This window comes from Triticum urartu, chromosome 6, assembly GCF_003073215.2.
Source record: "Triticum urartu cultivar G1812 chromosome 6, Tu2.1, whole genome shotgun sequence".
Taxonomy (NCBI): domain Eukaryota; kingdom Viridiplantae; phylum Streptophyta; class Magnoliopsida; order Poales; family Poaceae; genus Triticum; species Triticum urartu.
The window spans coordinates 58,218,724-58,238,401 of record NC_053027.1 but is presented as its reverse complement, the minus strand read 5'-3'; the positions used below and the strand labels follow the sequence as shown (position 1 = coordinate 58,238,401).

Sequence of the window (19,678 nt, the reverse complement as noted above, 5' to 3'; positions counted from 1 at the left end):
ATGACTTGTGGGCCAACTAAGTTGACGGGGATAGAGGACTTTGTCAACTTAGTCAATATGAACGATTCTAGCTCCAGTGACCGTACTATGTCCATCCAACGGCCGTAGTGCTTCTTCAACCTCTGGTCTTCTTGCTCCAGCCGCCCAAAGCAGCGCCGGTCGTGCCGCATGCTCCTGCCTCCCGTGGCCGGCTGTGCTGCCGCGGAGGCCTCACCGCCCCCTACTATTCCCACCGCTGGCTAGGCCCTGCGGCGACAGCAGCCTCACACCGCAGCCGAACCAGTGAACCCTTGTACTCCTCTCCGCGCGGGCTTCCACTACCGCGTCTTCCCCGGCTCCGCGTCGTCCCCTTCCTAGGCCTCGCCGTCGTCCACCGCCGTGGTGCTCTTGGCGCGGCCTGGTCAACGTGGTCAAGGAACGACTTCCATCGGACGTGGACTGTACGTGGAGAGGCTGACAACTGGGTCCACGGCTGCAGCAAGGAAGTGCCTCCTTATTACGCGGAAAATAATGATTCCTCCACCTAACAGCTGGGACCCACCGGACGAGCCACTGTATTTCATGGAAAAAATGTTTCCCCCTGACTGCTGGGACCCACCAGCTTCATCTTCACACGCAAGGAAGTGTGTCCGGGCAAAAAAACGATTCGCCCCCCTGACTGTTGGGACCCACCAGCTACACCTTCACACGCAAGGAAGTGCGCCCGGGCAAAAAAAACAATTCACCCTCCTGACTGCTGGGACCCACCGGCTACATCTTCGCACGCAAGGAAGTGTGTCCGGGCACAAAAACGATTCGGCCCCCTGACTGCTGGGACCCACCAACTACATCTTCGCAGGCAAGGAAGTGCCTGACAGTCGGGACCCACCTGGTCGAAGCGTACGTAGCATTGTTATTCTGGTCGCGAACGTGTACGTACATACTGGTCGATGTAGAGGCGCGCATGTGTCGTAGTAGAGGCGCGCACGTAGCATGTACACATACGTACAGCGGTCAGGGTGCAAGAAAGAAAATATGGCAACGTATGTGTACATACGGGCGGGGTCTCGAACGCCTACTCGTGCATACATACGGTCAGGGCTCGCGTACATGGTTGGGTCGGAACAAAGAAACAGCATCGTCGTCATGTTCATGGGGAGGCAACGGAATGCGTCGTGTTCATGGGGAGGCAACGGAATGCGTCGTGTTCATCGGGAGGCAACGGAACGCGTGGGAGCCAACCGGCTGGGTCGGAACGAAATGCGTAGTCGTGTTCATCGGGAGGGCTTGGACGGAACAGGCGATGGAAAACGAGGCTTGGCGTACCGCACAATGGAAGAAACGGACCTCCTATGTTCAGAACGGGGTCCTGTTGATCGGGAGGGGTCTGGCGTACCGCAAAACGGAGGAAACGGACCTCCGATGATCGAAATGGGGGTCCTGTTGATCGGGAGGGGTGTGGCGTACCGCAAAATGGACGAAACGGACCTCCTACGGTCGAAACGGGGGTCCTGTTCATCGGGAGGGGTGTGGCGTACCGCAAAATGGGACTCCACGGGATACTGTTCATCTCCACCGTCGACCTCCTCCAGCCTCCACGGGCTCCTGTTTATCCAGCCTCCACCGCGCGCTACTCCACCGGCTACTATTCATCCAGCCCTCCACCGTCTACTGTTCATCCAGCCCTCCACACCACGGGGTCATGTTCAACCACCCCTCCACCGTCTACAGTTCATCCAGCCCTCCAGACCACAGGGTCCTGTTCATCCACCCCTCCACGGGCACCCCTCCACCGTCTACTGTTCATCCAGCCCTCCACCACACCACGGTGTCCTGTTCATCCAGAGGCAACGCCACCGCTCACTGTTCATCCAACCCCCCCCCTCCCCCGCAACGCTCACTGTTCATCCCAAAGGCAGCATCGATCGGCTTCAGCTAGCAGCAGTAGCGAAGGAATCGCTCGATCGGGTTCAGTTAACAGCCATCGATCGATCGCTCGGGTTCAGTAACACATAGCCTGTAGTGCAATCGCTCGGGTTCAGTTAGAGCCCAACGCCTCGCTCGGGTTCAGTTAGAGCCAATGCCTCGCACACACGCGCGTACGTGTACAAGAGAAACGTGCATCGCTCGGCCCCCGACCTCCCACCATAATCAGGAACTCCCCGAAATTTTCCTCCCCCTCGCTTCTACCATGGTTTTTTCCGTCATGGACGGCCCAAAGAATGTCATGCAGCTGCGTCTCCGGCCCGCCCAGGACGAAAAGCCCATTTTCTGTCATAATTTTTTGTCATAGAAGTAGGAGCCCACCACATCTATGATGATACCGAGTTTTGTCACAATTATCGTCATAGAAGTGTCATATGTATGACAGAAAAAAATTCGTTCATCCCAAAATGTCACGGATGTGTCTTTTTTTTGTAGTGCATCGTTGTCGTCTCGCCAACTATTTCTTCTACGACTATCGCTACCGCTTAGTGATAAAGTAAAGAAATTACAGGGCGATTGCATTCCATACAATAAAGCGACAACCATATGGCTCCTGCCAGTTGTCGATAACTCCGTTACAAAACATGATCATTTCATACAATAAAATTTAGCATCATGTCTTGACCATATCACATCACAACATGCCCTGCAAAAACAAGTTAGATGTCCTCTACTTTATTGTTGCAAGTTTTACGTGGCTGCTACGAGCTGAGCAAGAACCGTTCTTACCTACGCATAAAAGAACACAACGCGGTATAGTGAATGCTTTTTGATATTCAGAAAGAACCCTGTTCATTGAATCCGATTCAACTAAATCTGGAGAAACAAACACCCACTAGTCACTTGTGTGTGAAGCACGTCGGTAGAACCAGTCTCGCGTAAGCGTACGCGTAATGTCGGTCTGGGCCGCTTCATCCAACAATGCCGTTGAATCAAGAATCAACTAGTGACGGCAAGCAATATGTATATACCCACGCCCACAACTCCTTTGTGTTCTACTCGTGCATATAACATCTACGCATAAACCTGGCTCGGATGCCACTGTTGGGGAATGTAGTAATTTCAAAAAAAATCCTACGCACACGCAAGATCATGGTGATGCATAGCAATGAGAGGGGAGAGTATCGTCCACGTACCCTCGTAGATGGTAAGCGGAAGCGTTATGAGAACACGATTGATATAGTCGTACGTCCTTACGATCTGACCTATCCAAGTACCGAACATACGGCACCTCTAAGTTTAGCACACGTTAAGCTCGGTGACGTCCCACGAACTCCGATCCAGCAGAGCTTCGAGGGAGAGTTTCGTCAGCACGACGGCGTGATGATGGTGATGATGATGCTACCGACGCAGGGCTTCGCCTAAGCACTGTTATGATATGACCGAGGTGGGTTATGGTGGAGGGGGCACCGCACATGGCTAAAAGATCAATGATCAACTTGTGTGTCTCCATGGGGTGCCCGGCCCCCTCCCCCGTATATAAAGGAGTGGAGGAGGGGAAGGGCCGGCCCTCTACTATGGCGCACCCTGGGGAGTCCTACTCCCACCGGAGTAGGATTCCCCCCTTCCATGTATAGTAGGAGTAGGAGGGAAGGAAAGGGAAAAGAGAAGAGAAGGAAGGAGGGGGCGCCGCCCCTCCCCCTAGTCCAATTCAGACTAGGCCTTGGGGGCGCAGCCTCTCCTCTCTCTTTCCCCTAAATCCCAATAAGGCCCATATACTCCCCGATGAATTCCCGTAACTCTCCGGTACTCCGAGAAATACCCGAATCACTTGGAACCTTTCTGATGTCCGAATATAGTCGTCCAATATATCGATCTTTCGTCGCAACCATTTCTAGACTCCTCGTCATGTCCCTGATCTCATCCGGGACTCCGAACTACCTTCGGTACATCAAAACACATAAACTCATAATACCGATCGTCATAGAACTTTAAGCGTGCGGACCCTACGGGTCCAAGAACTATGTAGACATGACCGAGACACGTCTCCGATCAATAACCAATAGCGGAACCTGGATGCTCATATTGGTTCCTACATATTCTATGAAGATCTTTATCGGTCAAACCGCATAACAACATACGTTGTTCCCTTTGTCATCGGTATGTTACTTGCCCGAGATTCGATCGTCGGTATCTCAATACCTAGCTCACTCTCGTTACCGGAAAGTCTCTTTACTCGTTCTGTAATGCATCATTCCGCAACTAACTCATTAGTTGCATTGCTTGCAAGGCTTATAGTGATGTGCATTACCGAGAGGGCCCAGAGATACCTTTTCAACAATCGGAGTGACAAATCCTAATCTCGATCTATGCCAACTCAACAAGTACCATCGGAGACACCTGTAGAGCACCTTTATAATCACCCATTTATGTTGTAACATTTGGTAGCACACGAAGTGTTCCTTCGGTAATCGGGAGTTGCATAATCTCATAGTCATAGGAACATGTATAAGTCATGAAGAAATCAATAGTAGTAAACTAAAACGATCAAGTCCTAAGCTAACGGAATGGGTCAAGTCAATCACATTATTATCTAATGATGTGACCTCGTTAATCAAATGACAACTCATGTCTATGGCTAGGAAACTTAACCATCTTTGATTCAATGAGCTAGTCAAGTAGAGGCATACTAGTGACACTCTGTTTGTCTATGTATTCACACATGTACTAAGTTTCTGGTTAATACAATTCTAGCATGAATAATAAAAATTTATCATGATATAAGGAAATAAATAATAACTTTATTATTGCCTCTAGGGCATATTTCCTTCACTTGGGTGCATGCTTAGGTCTCATGCAAGAAATGGGAATGAATGTCAAATACCCTGCCACCGTCACTCGGCCGCAAACATTGAGATACCTGGTTTTTAAATTCTAGTAAATCCAAAACTCGTCTGAAATTCATGAAACTTGGAATGCTATCATGGAGCGGCATCAACATGTCGTGGTAAATTTTTATCTCATTTGGGGCAGGTTTGGGTATATGCTTCTCACAAACCAGATCTTCACACAACAAGCATGATGGTTTCGGTAGGAAACGCCCTATCTTTAGGGACGAAACGATATCCATTGCCTCTTATTGCTTTCAAAATTTTTGTCAACATAGAACAACAGGAGTGTTTTGTTATTTTTTGTGATTTTTGGGGTTCGTTTGGACATTTTTATGCATTAAGTGAGTTTTCAATGCATTTATGTGCATAATTCAAATTTGAACTACATGCACATGCTCCAGTGCATATAAATTGATTGAAAAATCAAATCTTTTGTCCTTGGGTGCATGCTTAGGTCTCATGCAAGAACTGGGAATGAATGTCAAACACCCTGCCACCGTCACTCGGCCGCAAACATTGAGATACCTGGTTTTTAAATTCTAGTAAATCCAAAACTCTTCTGAAATTCATGAAACTTGGCATGATATCATGGAGCGGCATCAACATGTCGTGGTAAATTTTTTGTCCCATTTGGGGCAGGTTTGGGTATATGCTTCTCACAAATCAGAGCTTCTCACAACAAGCATGTTGGTTTCGATAGGGAATGCCCCACCTTTGGGGACAAAACGATATCCATTGCCTCTTATTGCTTCAAAAAATTTCTCGTGTCAATTTTTGAGATTTTTCAGGGTTCGTTTGGATATTTTTATGCATTAACTGGGTTTTCAATGCATTTATGTGCATAATTCAAATTTAAAATACATGCACATGCTCCAGTGCATATAAATTGGTTGAAAATCAAATCTATGTCCTTGGGTGCATGCAAGAAATGAGAATGAATTTCAAACATCAGGGCACCGTTGATTGTCGGCAAAACGTTGAGATACTTTGTTTTTAAATTCTAGTAAATCTAAAACTCGTCTGAAATTCATGAAACTTGGCATGCTATCATGGAAGGGCACCCGACATTCTATGGTATTTTTCGTGTACATTTTGAGAGAAGGCGCACTCGAATAATGACAGCCAACAAAGGCATTTTGAAAAAAATAGCTGACAGTTTAATATCTCAAACGTTTGTATAATTCAAACCGTGTGCATTCTATTAACCATTCACGTGACGCCACGTATCTTGGTTTTAATGGCTATAGGAGGTGTCGTGCGGACAGCTGCTTGACTGAACGGGAGGCGTGCGAGCGTAGTCCGGTGCGCAGGCTCACCGGGAAGCGTACAAGCTGTTCAACGCAGGATTTGTGCATCTCTTCAACGCAAATGGTTCAGATTATGGTATGCAAATTAAAGCCAGACTTCGGCGCTAAGCCAAGAGACACTGCGATTTGTCAAAATATGCAGCTAAAAATCAATAGCACTATCTATTTTTTGCAACTAAAATTCAGTAATTAAGCATAGATGTCATTCATACTAGAGATTAAGCAGTCGTTCTCACCGGGAAGCGAGACAGCCTTGGACCGCCGCCTACCTCGCTCCCACTGGTCTATATTAATGGCGTCATCGAGCGACCGCATCCCCCCTCCATCCTTGCCACACACACACAATTCCTCTCTCTCCACCCGCATCCTCGACGCCTCTCTGAGTCCTCGAAGCCGTCAGTGTACGAGGATGCCGTTGAAGCGCCCCATCGGAGGAAGTGGCGACGCCAGGGCTGCTGAAGCACCGGAGCACGGCGTGAATATGGAGACAGAGGTTTCCGTCGCTGCCGATGAGGTGGAGGATGAGGCTGCCAACAAGCGGAGGCGGGTCGAGAAAGAACCGCAAGCGACTCCAGCAGGCCTAGACTTCATTAACAACCTCCCTGATGATATGTTGATAGTCATCATATCCCTCCTCCCAATCAAATATCGGGCGAGGATAGCCGCCCTTTCCCGGTGGTGGCGCCCCTTATGGCTCCGCACCCCTGTCGACCTCTTCGACGCCCACAAGCTCTGCCGTGGCTATCGCCAAAGGTTGGATGTGTTCTCCCAGATCCTCAGCAGTCACGATGGCCCAATCAAAGGCCTTATCATGGGCAAGTTCCGTTCCAATGGTAAGGACCGAGCCAAGCTTGACGAGTGGTTCCGATCCCCCGCCATAGATCAGCTCGAGAAGCTAAGTTATAATGATAGCATATGCGCTTGCTGCCAACGTTCGTGCTCCGCTTCGCGCCCACGCTACACCTTGCCAAGTTCATGAATTGCCATTCCCCCCCTTAATGACACGCCCGCTCTTTTTCTACCACGACTGAAGCACCTCGAGCTCGTCGTCGTCCGCATCCCAAAGGATGACATGGAGCGCCTGCTCCGCAGCTGTATTGCACTCGAGTTCCTTCGTCTTCAGGCGATGAATTGGTCGAGTACTTTGCACATCACCTCCAGGACTCTCCGGACTACTTATGTGGGTTGCTGGTGCTGCAACGAGAGATCACAAAATGTGGACCACAATATGGTCGAAAACGGTTATTTGAACTGAACTGTATGCCCTAAATCGCACACGCAACTAAAATCGGAACCGTGTTTGATGCATCCATCATTGCAAACGTTTTGCACCTTTTTTGACGTTTATTTACACCATCGTTTGTGATTATTACATCGCACACAATTTCGTCGAAGAGTCTCTGATCGTAGTGTCGCGTTAGCAGCATCCTACAGTAGTGATATGTCGGCAAAAAATGTGCTCTCAAACGAAGCCTTCTGGCCTACCCGAACACACTACATTGAACATGGTGTTTTTTTAACATGTTTGAAATGACCCTAACTTTTCCATTAGGTGGACATGTCCATGGTAGGCATATGCGTGATTGAAGGAGAAGGGTAATCAAAATCCTAATTTAAACATGTATTCCCTCTATAAAGAAATATAAGAGCATTTGGAATGTAGTTATCTAAATGGTCTTATATTTCTTTATGGAGAGAGTACTTAAAACGGTTATTTTAGGTTTTTAACATAACAAATAAATACAAAGGTATACAATTAAAAACAGTTCAAAAGCATTTAATAAACATTTGAAGGGAAAAAGAAATTAAAATCATAATTTAACAGTTTCTTAAAACTGTTATTTTGGTATTCCAAACAATATTTCAAATGTTTGAACATGTTTTAAAAAGAATAATAAAGTTCAAAAGGGGGAAAATAAAGTAACGAAAAAGAGAAGAAACACAAAAGGTATAAATAAATAAAAAACGCTTAAGCAGGCCCAACTGGGCGACAACATCGCTCCTGTAGCACACCTGTCAGGCCGGTCCAAGCGCTCGGGGATATGAAAAAATTCCTTCGATTTTAAACAAATGTTGACGGATTTGAATTCACATGTGTTAAAAAAAATGTCACTAAAATAATTTGCAAAAGGTGTTCCCGGTTTTGGGAACATCATCTTGACAGCCATGTTTTTTATTTTTCTTTTTATATTCTCTCGTAATTTCTTTTTCTTTCCTTCTTCATTTTCTTTAACTTTTTTGTTTTATGTTTATTGTTTCAATTTTTAATAAATTAGAAAAAATATGAGCTTCAAAATTTTGTTCAGAATTTCAAAATATTTCGTTTTTTAATTTTTTAATAAATATTTTAAATTCAAAAAAATAAGAATTTCCAAACGTTATTCATGTTTCAGTGTTTATTCATATTTATTAACCAATTTTTTTAAAAAAATAAAAAGCATCCAAAATTCAAAAAAATCATAAGTTCACAAAAATGCTCGCGCTGTCAAATTTTGTTCAAAGTTTCAGTAAATGTTCCATTTTCAAAAATTGATCACAGATCCGAAGAATGTTCACACTCTTAGCAATTTTGGAAGACATGAATTTTTTTTAATTTCTTTTCCTTTTTTTAAATCATAAATTTAAGCAAATGGAAAAGAAAAAGTTCTCGAATTCGGGCCATTTCAAGTTCATCGACTTGAAAATAAATTCATGAATTTGAAAAAAGTTAACGAACTTGAAAAAGTTCATCGATTTAGAAAAAAATCACGTATTTGGAAAAAAATTGTGAAACTAAAGAAGTTCATCAATTTGAATAATGTTCATGAATTCTAAAAAAGTTCAACGATTCAATTGAAAATCAGGGATTTGAAAAACGTTCACGAATTTAAGAAAAGGGTTAATTTGATAAATGCCACTCCAAATCTGGCGATTCCGAGAAATGCCACTGCAATTTCTAAACTTTGAAAAATGCCATTTCATGCCATTTCCAGTGGCATTTTTCAAAGTCTGGAGTGGCATTTTCAAAGTTTGTAAAAATTGCAGTGGTATTTTTCAAAGTTTGGAAATTACAGTGCCATTTTTATGAATCGCCATAATTGGAGTGGCATTTATCTAATTAACCCTTAAGAAAAATGTTCATGATTTAAAAAATCATAAATTTAGGCAAATGGAAAAGAAAAGACAAAAAGTGAATAAAACCAAATGAAACCAGCAAGAAAAGATGAACAGCAGGAAGAAAAAGAAAGTGACTAGACACAACAGCGTTGCTTTCCCATTTACACCAAGGGGTTGAGGGTTCCAAACCCCACTTCCACTTGACACACATTCTTTTGAAGGTTAAAAAAAGAAAAAGAAAAAGGTAATGGGCACATAGGTATACGCCTTGCGAGTGACCCACCATACATACGAAGGTGAGTATGACTTTTGAAAGGTTCATATTGCCCTTTATACATTTAGTGAGGAGGTTTGTATTGAAGCGTGGCTCATTCATGCAACATGCCATCAACTCTCGGCGTTGGCATCCTCTCTCCTTTTTTGAAAAACTATACTTTATTAATTTGAAATAACCGCTTTGTACTTATGGTGGGAGAGACGATGTTGTGAGTATGCATGGGATTCTTGATTACTCTTATATGAGCTCTAGAAAAGTGCGTTTTGCCAATTGTGTTATCGCACATAGAGTAATCTTCTAATAGATTTATGTTGATGCGTACTCACAACATGATTGTTAGGTGTCCCTGTCCCCTTATTTTATGGAATTGCTATTTGACATCTAAGTTCAATCTAAGTCATACACGACTGATTTGTTCATCTTTATCATCGTGCAAACTTGATCCCGTCTAGTTGTCCGTTGTGGTGCTTGTCTCAGCTTGTTCGTGTCACTGTTCATTGCGCAGGGCTGGCCCATTTGTTTGTCTTGTTTTTTTGTTCCTACATTATTACAGTTCGAAGAGTCACCTTGCAACCATAAAAAAGGTACAAGGTTGATTATTACTCTCCGTTGACACTCTTAGTTCTCTCTTATCTCTTCTTTTCATCAATTAACGAGCGATCTCAACACGAAACTGGCCATACCTGAGCTTTATCTTACCCAGTTGCATGTCCATTTTCGACATTAACTCGTCTGATCTAGCTAATTTGCAAGTCCACCCTAACATGTAATTAGGGGATTGATTTTTTTCTTGTCTCTGATACAACTCTCCCCCGACATACAACTGGGGTCATCATTTTTTGTTCCATTTATAAGTCCACCTCGATACGTAACTGGACCTAGAAGTTGCAAGTCCACCCCCGACTCGCAACTATAGGGTCAACCTTTTCTTATCCTAGTTGCAAGTTCATCCTTGACTCGCAACTGAGGCCTGTCCTTTTTTGTCTCAGATGCAAGTCCACCCTCAACTCACAACTCAGTTTCATCCTTTTTTGTCCCAGTTGGAAGTCCACTTCATCCTTTTTTGTCCCAGTTGGAAGTCCACCTTTGACTCATAACTCAGGCCTGAATTTGTTTATCCCAGTTGCAAGTACACCCTTGACTCTCAACTAGGGTTCGACCTTTTTTTAGTTGAAATCCCACTCTCGACTCACAACTGGATCCCGACATTTTATTCCTAGTTGCAAGTTCACCCTCGACTCGCAATTGGGCCTGACCTTTTTTTGTCTTAGTTGCAAGTCCACCCTCGACTCGCAAATGGGGCTCAACCTTTTTTGTCCCAATTGCAAGTCCACTCTCGATTCACAACTGGGGTTCGACCTTTTATTTTTCCCAGTTGCAAGTCCACCCTGGACACATAACTGGGGCCCAACCTTTTTTGTCCCAGTTGCAAGTCCACTCTCGACTCACAACTCGGGGTGTTGTTGACTCTTCTCGGAGTTGATTGTCTGGGTACGTCCCCTTTAATGTTGGTTGTATACATGTTTAGAACAATTCGAGGCTCATGTCATGGAAAAATATTTAGTCCATGTAACATCATATGTGTTCCATGGCTCATTGTAAAATGTATTACATGTGAAATTCTTTTTTCATGATTGACATCGCAAAAAATCATACATGACATACATCATGTGAATTTGTCTCCTTGATATGACTTTTTTAGTACCCTAGTCAGTACCCGAGTGAATGTGGGTGCCCATCCGGGCCTAACGGAAGAGCCGCAACTCGAGGTGACCAGGCCAGGCTGGCTCTGGCCGGGCGTGGAGGGATGGCTTGTCCTGACTCTTGCTATAGTGGGCTATGCCATCCAGCAAATGTGTGTTGCTTTCACCTGCTCAGACTCCATCAGATGTGGAGTGTCTGTGTTAACTCGGTTTTCGTCCTCATGGGAAGTGGGAACTGTCCGGCTAGTGTTTTTTGGTCGTGGGGCCTGCCTGGCTGTGCCAACCAAAGTTGGGTGTTGCGTGATTGGCTTCTCGAGCCAGGTATGCCCATCCGGCCAGGCACCATCCAGCTGGCCTGATGTGTGGAGTATGTTCGGAGGGGGACCCCTTGAGGGCATCCCACTCCATGTTGGTTTTGACTAGGGGTGGGGGACCTTGGGGGCAACCTCCTTTTCTTGTGGAGGTTTGTTTGTTGGGTGGGGGTCCCTTTAGTGACTGACCCCTTTAGGCCTCCCACTTTCCTTATCCTCCTATAAATAAAGGAGGAGGGCAACCACCAAAGAGATACAAGTTCATACTTGAGCTCTCACATTTCGGCTTGCAATGATATGCATATTCTCCCTCTCGCTCTCCATGAAATAGTTTTGTAGTGACGCAAGGCTGCCTAGTCTCCGGTGCCGATTAGTTTTGGGCGGCAAGGTGTTGTTGGATTGGTGACCCCGTATGTGTGCAACCCCATGGATATATCGTATGTCTGATCTTCTGTTCGTGGGAGGAAAAATTCTCGCGGTTGGGAGGTTGTAAAATCCTAGTTGCGAGAATCTGCACCGACTATCTTCACCGATTCTTCTTTGCTGAGCTCCGAGTTGGTAACATTCGGATCAAACCTTGTATGCATCTTCATAGTGATCCTGAGCTAGTGCACATGACGGGTTTTTGTTTGGTTTTTTGATGTGTGTCCCTACATATGTTGTGTAGAGCGTACCGGTAGTGATGATTCTAAACACCTTGAGAACTCCCTTTTTACTCAAGCATCGCCTCTTTATTTTATTCGCCTTTTTATTTATATTTTTACCTCCACTTAGTTGTTTATTTAAAACCGCTCTTATTATCGTTTTTGCTAGCGACTGACGAAATATACTATTTTGAAATAATGCTCTAGGTGTGAACATAGCCGGTTTAGTGACAACGTAGTTGCGGTATTAGTACTTGCATGCACAATTGCTCCTTATGGGATCGACATACTCTACTTATCATGAATTGCAATAGCTTTATGCACTTGTTGCTTATTCTCTGGCCACAAATCAAGCAAATGAATGAATAATATCATGCATGTTGCCAACATGGTTACCATGATATGATGTATCAATCTCAATAAAAGTATTTATAACTCCATATGATAATGAAATCCTAGTTCTTCCAATCTATCTAAGTCCCCATGAACAAATCCTTAACCAATCAACATTCCACACATGTGATTCGTTTTTAGGCTTAAGGACAAATGCAAAAGCCATCTTTTTGGGAAAATTAGTTCGGTTCTCTTAACATTCAGGATGTAACCATATAGCATCATTTAGGTCAATTTCTTGACCACTTCATTTCTCCCTGCACATGAGTCCTTCCATCGCCTTTACATCAAAAGTGGTGAACCGTCACTTTAATTATTTTCAATTACCAATCCAATATCTTATATAATTTCAATTACAAGTTCATTTGTCTCCACTGTGAGCACATGCACATAATTTTAACCTATAGAGCTAATAAGAAACACTAAAACAAACAGGGGTTGGTGCCAGGTGTATAACATACATAATGTTATAAAAAGTGCACAAAATTATCCACTGATTAATATTGTATGTTAAACATGAGAAGGATCATGAAGACCCAGAGCTGCTCATTGATTATCAATTATCACAATATAACATTTCAAGTACCCATGAGAAAAGTAAAAATACAACTAAGTCCAAGATTTTTACAGAAAAGACCTTGGACACAAGAAGTAAAAATACAATGTGGTCCTTCTTCTTTGTGTCGTGAACTTCCATCCAGCAGAATCACTTTAGATGGGAAGATCCCCGTAGCACCACCACAAGTATTGTCAGAGTTGGAACACGTGGATGCCTATGCATAGCCTAACTACCTCCTTTTGGCGTTGTGACAAGGAGGAATAACTAGAAACAATGCGTCCTGACCCCAAAGCTCCAGAAAGGCCGCTCTTTGGCCAGAAGGGTCAACGGCAGAGTGGTCGATGCCTACAATCAACCACCATAGCTGGAAGGTGTCGACGGGCGTTGTAGCTCCACCATAAAACGCCATCAAGGATGAGCTGCAAATGGAAAAATCGTACGTGCTTCAACTCCACTATCGAATACCTACATTTGACAAGGCATCGAATCCGGGAGGATGAGCTGCAAATGGAAAAATCATACGTGCTTCAACTCCACTATCGAATACCTATATTTGACAAGGCATCGAATCCGGGAGGATGAGCTCTGGATCTCGACTCCTCTCCCGCCAATTCCGCGACGAAGAAGATAATGAGAATCTGCTCCCATCTTCACAAGATATAACTGCTAAACGAGTTTATTTCAGGCGCTCTTGCGTGGTCTACCTCCCGACAACTACCTTTCACGATGGAAGACAACCGAGGGAAGCAACGACCGAACGCGGCTCACGATCGTCAATGATAAGCTACAATACGACATGACGCTAGATGCTCCTAAAGCATACCCTATGAGCTAATCCTAACCCTACCATCTACAACAAGTGACCTCCACTATCATCCCAGCTGTGCGCGGCACGGCCGCGGGAGAAGAAGAGTCATGGTGCAGATCAATGAAAAAGTAGAAATCATCTAAACACCAAACCTCATATCTCAAACACTAGCAAAACATTCATTTGCAATGCACGCCCTTTTCATCTATTATAACTCTCCCCAACATAACTCCACCCAATTTAAAACTCATTTCCCGAGTTCCATGATTTAGATCGCGTACGGTGGCACAATCTTGTTAGAATAAAAAAACTGGCGTGCCAACAACATTTTCTTACAGAATAGCCGTGTGGAGTCGTAACAAGATGGTCAACAAAGGGAGCGAGATCCAACCGACATGTGGTTGGCTGGTTAGGAGGACATTGGTACCATCGGGCCACCAGAGTTTGAGTCCTAGACATGACATTGGTGCTCGCGTTTTCCTAGATTTAGTTCGGGTTTTCCGGCGATGTGCGTTCAGTGGGAGGAGACGTTCCCGTGGACTACGAAGGCATGTGTGACGACTTTGTCAATCTCAAGATGATGTGTCGGCTCAGTCACGGAGGTGCTCATAGGGGCAGGGTGTGTGTTTGCGTGCGTTCACAAGGATGAGTGTATGTATGTATGTATGTATGTGTCTGTACCGTGTTAAGAAAAACAACAAGAACGAGAAGTAAGTTTTGCAATTCATCACGATTTAAGACGAGAGGGTTTAAAAGGCAATTGGTGGATTTTTTTTCTGAGAAAATGCAATTAGTGGAGTGCAATGAAATCATTAAACGCGCAATCAAGACAGTGATAGTACTATTTGCACCTCAGCCCATCACCACGGCGACGAGCCGCCCCGACCCACATCCATCCATCCAGCACCACGACGGGCCAAGAAGCCAAACCCCCGAAGCTCGCCCCCTCCAGACTCCACCCCCGAAATTCAAATCCCACGAGAGCTCCCACCCCTCGGAAAGTAAAATTCAAAGCCATCGGTGGGCACGGGCACGGGCCGCCGGACAGGGCACGGCGCGCTCCCCTCCTGCCTGCGATTCAAAAATCGAAATCAAAAGCGAGGCTAGCCCCCGGATATTCATCCATTCATTCATTCGCCGGTTCCCTTCCCCACGCACCACGCCACGCCACATGCTGCGCCATCGGAACCGCGCCCACCTCCGCCCGAATTCAAAAAAACCCGCACCCATAAAACCCTGGCGAGGGCGAGAGACCCCCTCCGGCTCTCCCTACCCACCCCCAACCCCACCACCCCCACGCGACGAGGCACGTCCTCCATTTCAAATATCACGCAGAGCTTCGCGTCTCCCTCCCCCTCTCCCCGCTCCCGTCCGCCGCTCCGCCCCCGAAACCCTAGGGCCCAGATCCCTCCTCCCCCGCGCCGCGCTCCCCGGCCCTCCCATGGACCCCGCGGGCCCGCGCTCGGCCCTGCCGGATCCCGCCGGATCGGGCGCGCCGCCGCCGCCGCCGACGGCCGAGGTGGGCCTCGGGCGGGTTCCTCTCCGCGTCTGGTTCTTGGGTCTGATTGTTTGGACTGTGGTGCTGACCTCGTGGTGCGCGCTCTTTGCAGGAATTGTCCAGGAGGGCGGCCGGGAGCGGGGGCGGCGGCGCTGCGGAGGCGTGCGGTGCGGCTCCGGCGGCCCAATTGGGAGGTGGGTCCTCACCTCCTCGGTGGCCTCGATCTGTGCTGCTCCCGTGCTTCTAGTCTGCTCTAGCGCGGCGCGAGCTGCAAACATAGCTTCGGTTCTGTCTCTGCGTTGCTGCCGTTCTCGAATCATTAGCTAGCAGTCTTGAAGTCACCAGTAGGACTAAAATTCGAGATGGCACAGTGTATGTAGTAAAGTGTCTCACAACAGATCTAATGGCCAGACACACTTCTTTTGTTCTACTCTGCTCAGGAACAAACAATTGGCAGCTGATTTTAGCGCCTGTGAATAGCAGCCCTTCTTAGCTTAGATGCGTGAAACTTGCTGGCGATGACACCCTTAGCTCATTCCTGTTAGCAATTTAATCTTACTCGCAAGAAATAATTTTGAATTCTTGGGCTGCTGTCATTCTTGAAACCTTAATAGGAAGTCCTTCAATTAATTATTGATAGAACAGAGATTTGAGATGGTGCACTAATGTTTGGCAGAGGATCTATGTATGTGGCTACACTGGAACATCTAACACTTGTAGCTGTAGGGTTGTGGCTCATCATATTCTTTACCTTGCTTCTGTTGAGGAATAATGAGGTAGAATGAGCTTAGCACCTTTCAGTGACAACACATGCACATCGCTTCTGTCATGTAAATTTAGAGAGCATTTATGTTCACAATTGATTTGCTCATGTTTGTTGCTTCTATCATGCAGATCCGAGGGTGGGGATTTTGGAATCTTCAGATCAAGCACAGGGATGTGTCCATCCATGTAATAAGAAGGATATACCACAATTTTCTGCTGAAGGCGCCACAAAATGTGAATATGGAGTCCCTTCATTGCCTCGGACTGGTGCACTTCTGCAGTTAGAACCTGCTTGCCTGACCTTGGGCCGTGCTTCTGATGCAGTGCTGGCAGGAAGTTTGCATGATGCCAATCCTTTGGCACGTGGCAAAGAGAACATCCGGACAGACCTGCAACTTAAGCCTGATGCAAAACGCGGTGAAAATAGGATGAGTGATGCACCCCTTGGGTTGGATCTTAATAGAGTGGGTTCTTCTGATGCGGCAGAGCTAAATCCGTTCTTTCCTTACAAGAAGCTGGGTCAGTCGAAAGTTAGTGATCCATCAGAATGTGGTAGTACAACTGGTGCTACAGGAGAAAGTGAGTCACATAGAAAGTGGAGAGAAATGAAGCAGAATGGGTTCCTTTCTTCAACCCATGGAACTGCAGTGGTACCTAAGCCACGTGGTCGACCGCCCAAGCGGAAAAGGGATGATGAGCTCAAGAGGAGCACTTCTACCCAGAATGAACAGACTAAGTTCACAAAGGTTGCTGCTCCTAGTGGCCTATTATCTGGGCTGAATCCAGGAATCATAAATCATGTAAGAAATAGCAAGCAAGTATACTCCATAATAAAGGCAATGGTACGCTCTGAGGAGCTTGAGAACGCAAGCCAGCCTGGTCTTGCTGGCCAAACAGGTGAAAGAGGTAAAGAAGTTATAGAGAGAATTCAGGACCAGAAGTATGGGGATAGTTTGATGAAGTGCCATTTGATGATGGAAGGTAATAATGCGATGTTTCATCATGGGCTGCCTACCGCATCAAGATTCCTCGCAGAGGATGGTGACAATCTGAAATTGCAACTCTCATCAACAGTCACCATGGCTTCGGATAGGACATGTAGTACACTGGATCATGAATCTCAACATGATTACATGACTGTGCTATCAGTTAAGGGTATGCTCGATTGCTTAGATCGCTAATCATATGTTCTGCAAGCACTACACTAGCTTTTTATAGAAATATCCGCATCTGACAGTGTTCTTGCCTTTTAATGACCAGCTGCCAGTGTTGCCTCTCAATGGCTGGAGCTTCTACAGCAGGACATAAGAGGGCGGCTTGCTGGTATGTTTTCTGTAGTAAACAACTTTATACAATTTAAAGTTGTAACCTGTGCATTCCACTTAATTATTCTTTCTTCATCCTTGAAGCTTTGAAGCGCAGTAGGAAGAGAGTGAGGAATGCTCTTCAAACTGAACTGCCGCACCTGATATCAACAGAATTCTCATCTAGTCAAGAGAATGAACCGTCCATTGCACATTCTTCTGAAGCTGGGCCCATGGGAAAAACAGCTTCAGAAGAACATGTTGCACGGTGGAGGTCTCTATTCCTTCAGATGGAAAGAACACTGCAGGAGGAGGGAAGGCACTTGGTGAGTATTTTGATGAAAGTTGTGGCATTGAATCACTTTTATTATCGTTTGTTGATGTCTGACACATAAGAGTCTAGGTTCTTTCTCACTGATTTTGATCAGGCATCAATACTAATTTATGATCTTGAGACTTGGGCTCTATTTCATTTTGGTAATATCAGTTGCATGCAGTTCGCATGTCGCATTATGATCTTGGGACTTAGGCTCATTCAAGCTGCTATGTTCCTGATCATGCCAATTACTTGTTGCAGGAAATTCGGTTGAAGGAAGTGCAAGGAATGTTGCAGAATTGTGATAAAGGCCTAAAACAAGTGACCTGTGAGGCTCCACTGCTAGGCCCAATGGCTGAACTATGGTTAGTTCATCACCGCATAATCCCATATTGACCGTACATGGTTTTGTGTTTGCGAATTGAATGTATTGCTGAACAACTCCCAATGTGCCTGTGCAGGAAGCTGAAGAACCCGGAGATTTCCGAGAGTGAGTGGGCAGTGCAAGCTGCCGCTGCGTCCATCTACTCGACGTGCAACCTGGTCATGAAGACCGAGAATGTCCCGTGCTTCTGATCTTCTCGCACATGTTGATCTTGTTACTTACACATTTTTCTCTCTTCATTTTTTTACTGATTGGTTAGGTTCTGTTTCTTACACATATAGCCTAGACAGTCATTGTCTCCTCTGTGTGTGTGTGTGTCGAGTAAAGTTGTGGTTGGTGCTGCTCCTTTGTAACGTCATGAAACAAGCACCTGTGGTGTCTGAGTGAGAGTGAGAGTGAGTGAGTGTCTGTCTGTTGCCAACTTACAAATTCTTTTTCACAGGCGCGTGAAATAACAAGCTTGTTCGCCTGATTTTTTTCATCTCCTCTTTTTTGCTTCTGGGTTTTTCATAATGTTGTTTGGTAACTCTGGCTGTTGATGTGCAGTCAGAAACAAGTGCTCCTGCTTAACTGATTTTTTCTCTAGCAAAGGAAAAAAAGAGCTGAGCATTTCTCCTGGTGAAGTCTGAAGCAGTTGCTTTTTTTAACCTGTCTGAAGTAGTTGCTGGTGGGTAGTCATCGGCTGGAGCTGTCCATTTCATCAGAAGTCAGATATAGCTCAGACTCTGCTTCGAAACAGAATGACAAATTTCTCTTGTTTACCTGTCGCCGATTATTTGGATCAAACGGCTCTACTTGAGCACATGTACATTAGGGCAACTCCAACACATGGACGCATTTTGTCCGTTTTTATCCGTGTGGATCCACGTGGACAGAAATGACGGCCCAATGCGCGGACGCCAACACATTTCGTGTCCGTCTGTCTCCTATCTGTGTGGACGCAAACCCTGCCCAAATTAACGCGCTGCGTGTCCTCTCGGTGTCCGCTCTGGCTACCCTGTGTGGTCTTTTTTATATGCATGCGCGGGGGTGGCCACAACATCCACTCTTCTCCCTCCCTCTGTCCCCTGACAAACACAATCAACTCTAGCCATTGTCGTTGCCCACCATGCCGTGGAAGTACATGCCCCGAGCGCATGACCATAAGGTGGGCTCCTCCTTGGGGGCAGCGCCGTGCGCGAACGCATCTATGTGCTTGCCATCCAGTGCCGACACTACTGAGAGAACGTCATCCCCGTGCCATGGTCGGACGTGAACCTGTTGCACGGCTGACATTTGAACCCATATAGGGTTCCCGTGGCGGCCACATGTTGCGTGCAGGAGGTGAAGATTCGCCATAGTCGCGCTCAGATCCCGGCCGACCTCCACTACGACCCGATGTTCACGGTGGACTCCACGCACTAGGACACGTGGTTGTCGGTCATGCTTCTTGCGTCATGCACCAGCGCCCCGTGCCTTGCTCGCGCTCCAGCACCACAACCGACGGTGATGGTGGAGGAGGCCGAGGAGAACGACG

General features: G+C 45.9%; 1 protein-coding gene across 1 annotated transcript; it reads left to right on the top strand.

The window, feature by feature from the left end:
- Window positions 1-15,151: 15,151 nt before the first annotated feature.
- On the top strand, window positions 15,152-18,643 carry LOC125514459. The gene is made up of 7 exons (XM_048679801.1): window positions 15,152-15,413; window positions 15,505-15,586; window positions 16,287-17,312; window positions 17,418-17,480; window positions 17,567-17,787; window positions 18,039-18,142; window positions 18,239-18,643. Exons 1-7 carry the CDS (start codon window positions 15,336-15,338, stop codon window positions 18,351-18,353), a joined length of 1,689 nt encoding a protein of 562 aa, XP_048535758.1. The 5' UTR covers window positions 15,152-15,335; the 3' UTR covers window positions 18,354-18,643.
- Window positions 18,644-19,678: the final 1,035 nt, after the last annotated feature.

Excerpts from the sequence above, each read along its gene's own strand:
- LOC125514459 (XM_048679801.1), top strand. The coding sequence starts at position 15,336 with ATGGACCCCGCGGGCCCGCGCTCGGCCCTGCCGGATCCCGCCGGATCG. Across the intron at positions 15,414-15,504 it reads CGCCGCCGCCGACGGCCGAG|GAATTGTCCAGGAGGGCGGC; the intron begins GTGGGCCTCGGG and ends CGCTCTTTGCAG. Across the intron at positions 17,313-17,417 it reads GACTGTGCTATCAGTTAAGG|CTGCCAGTGTTGCCTCTCAA; the intron begins GTATGCTCGATT and ends TTTAATGACCAG.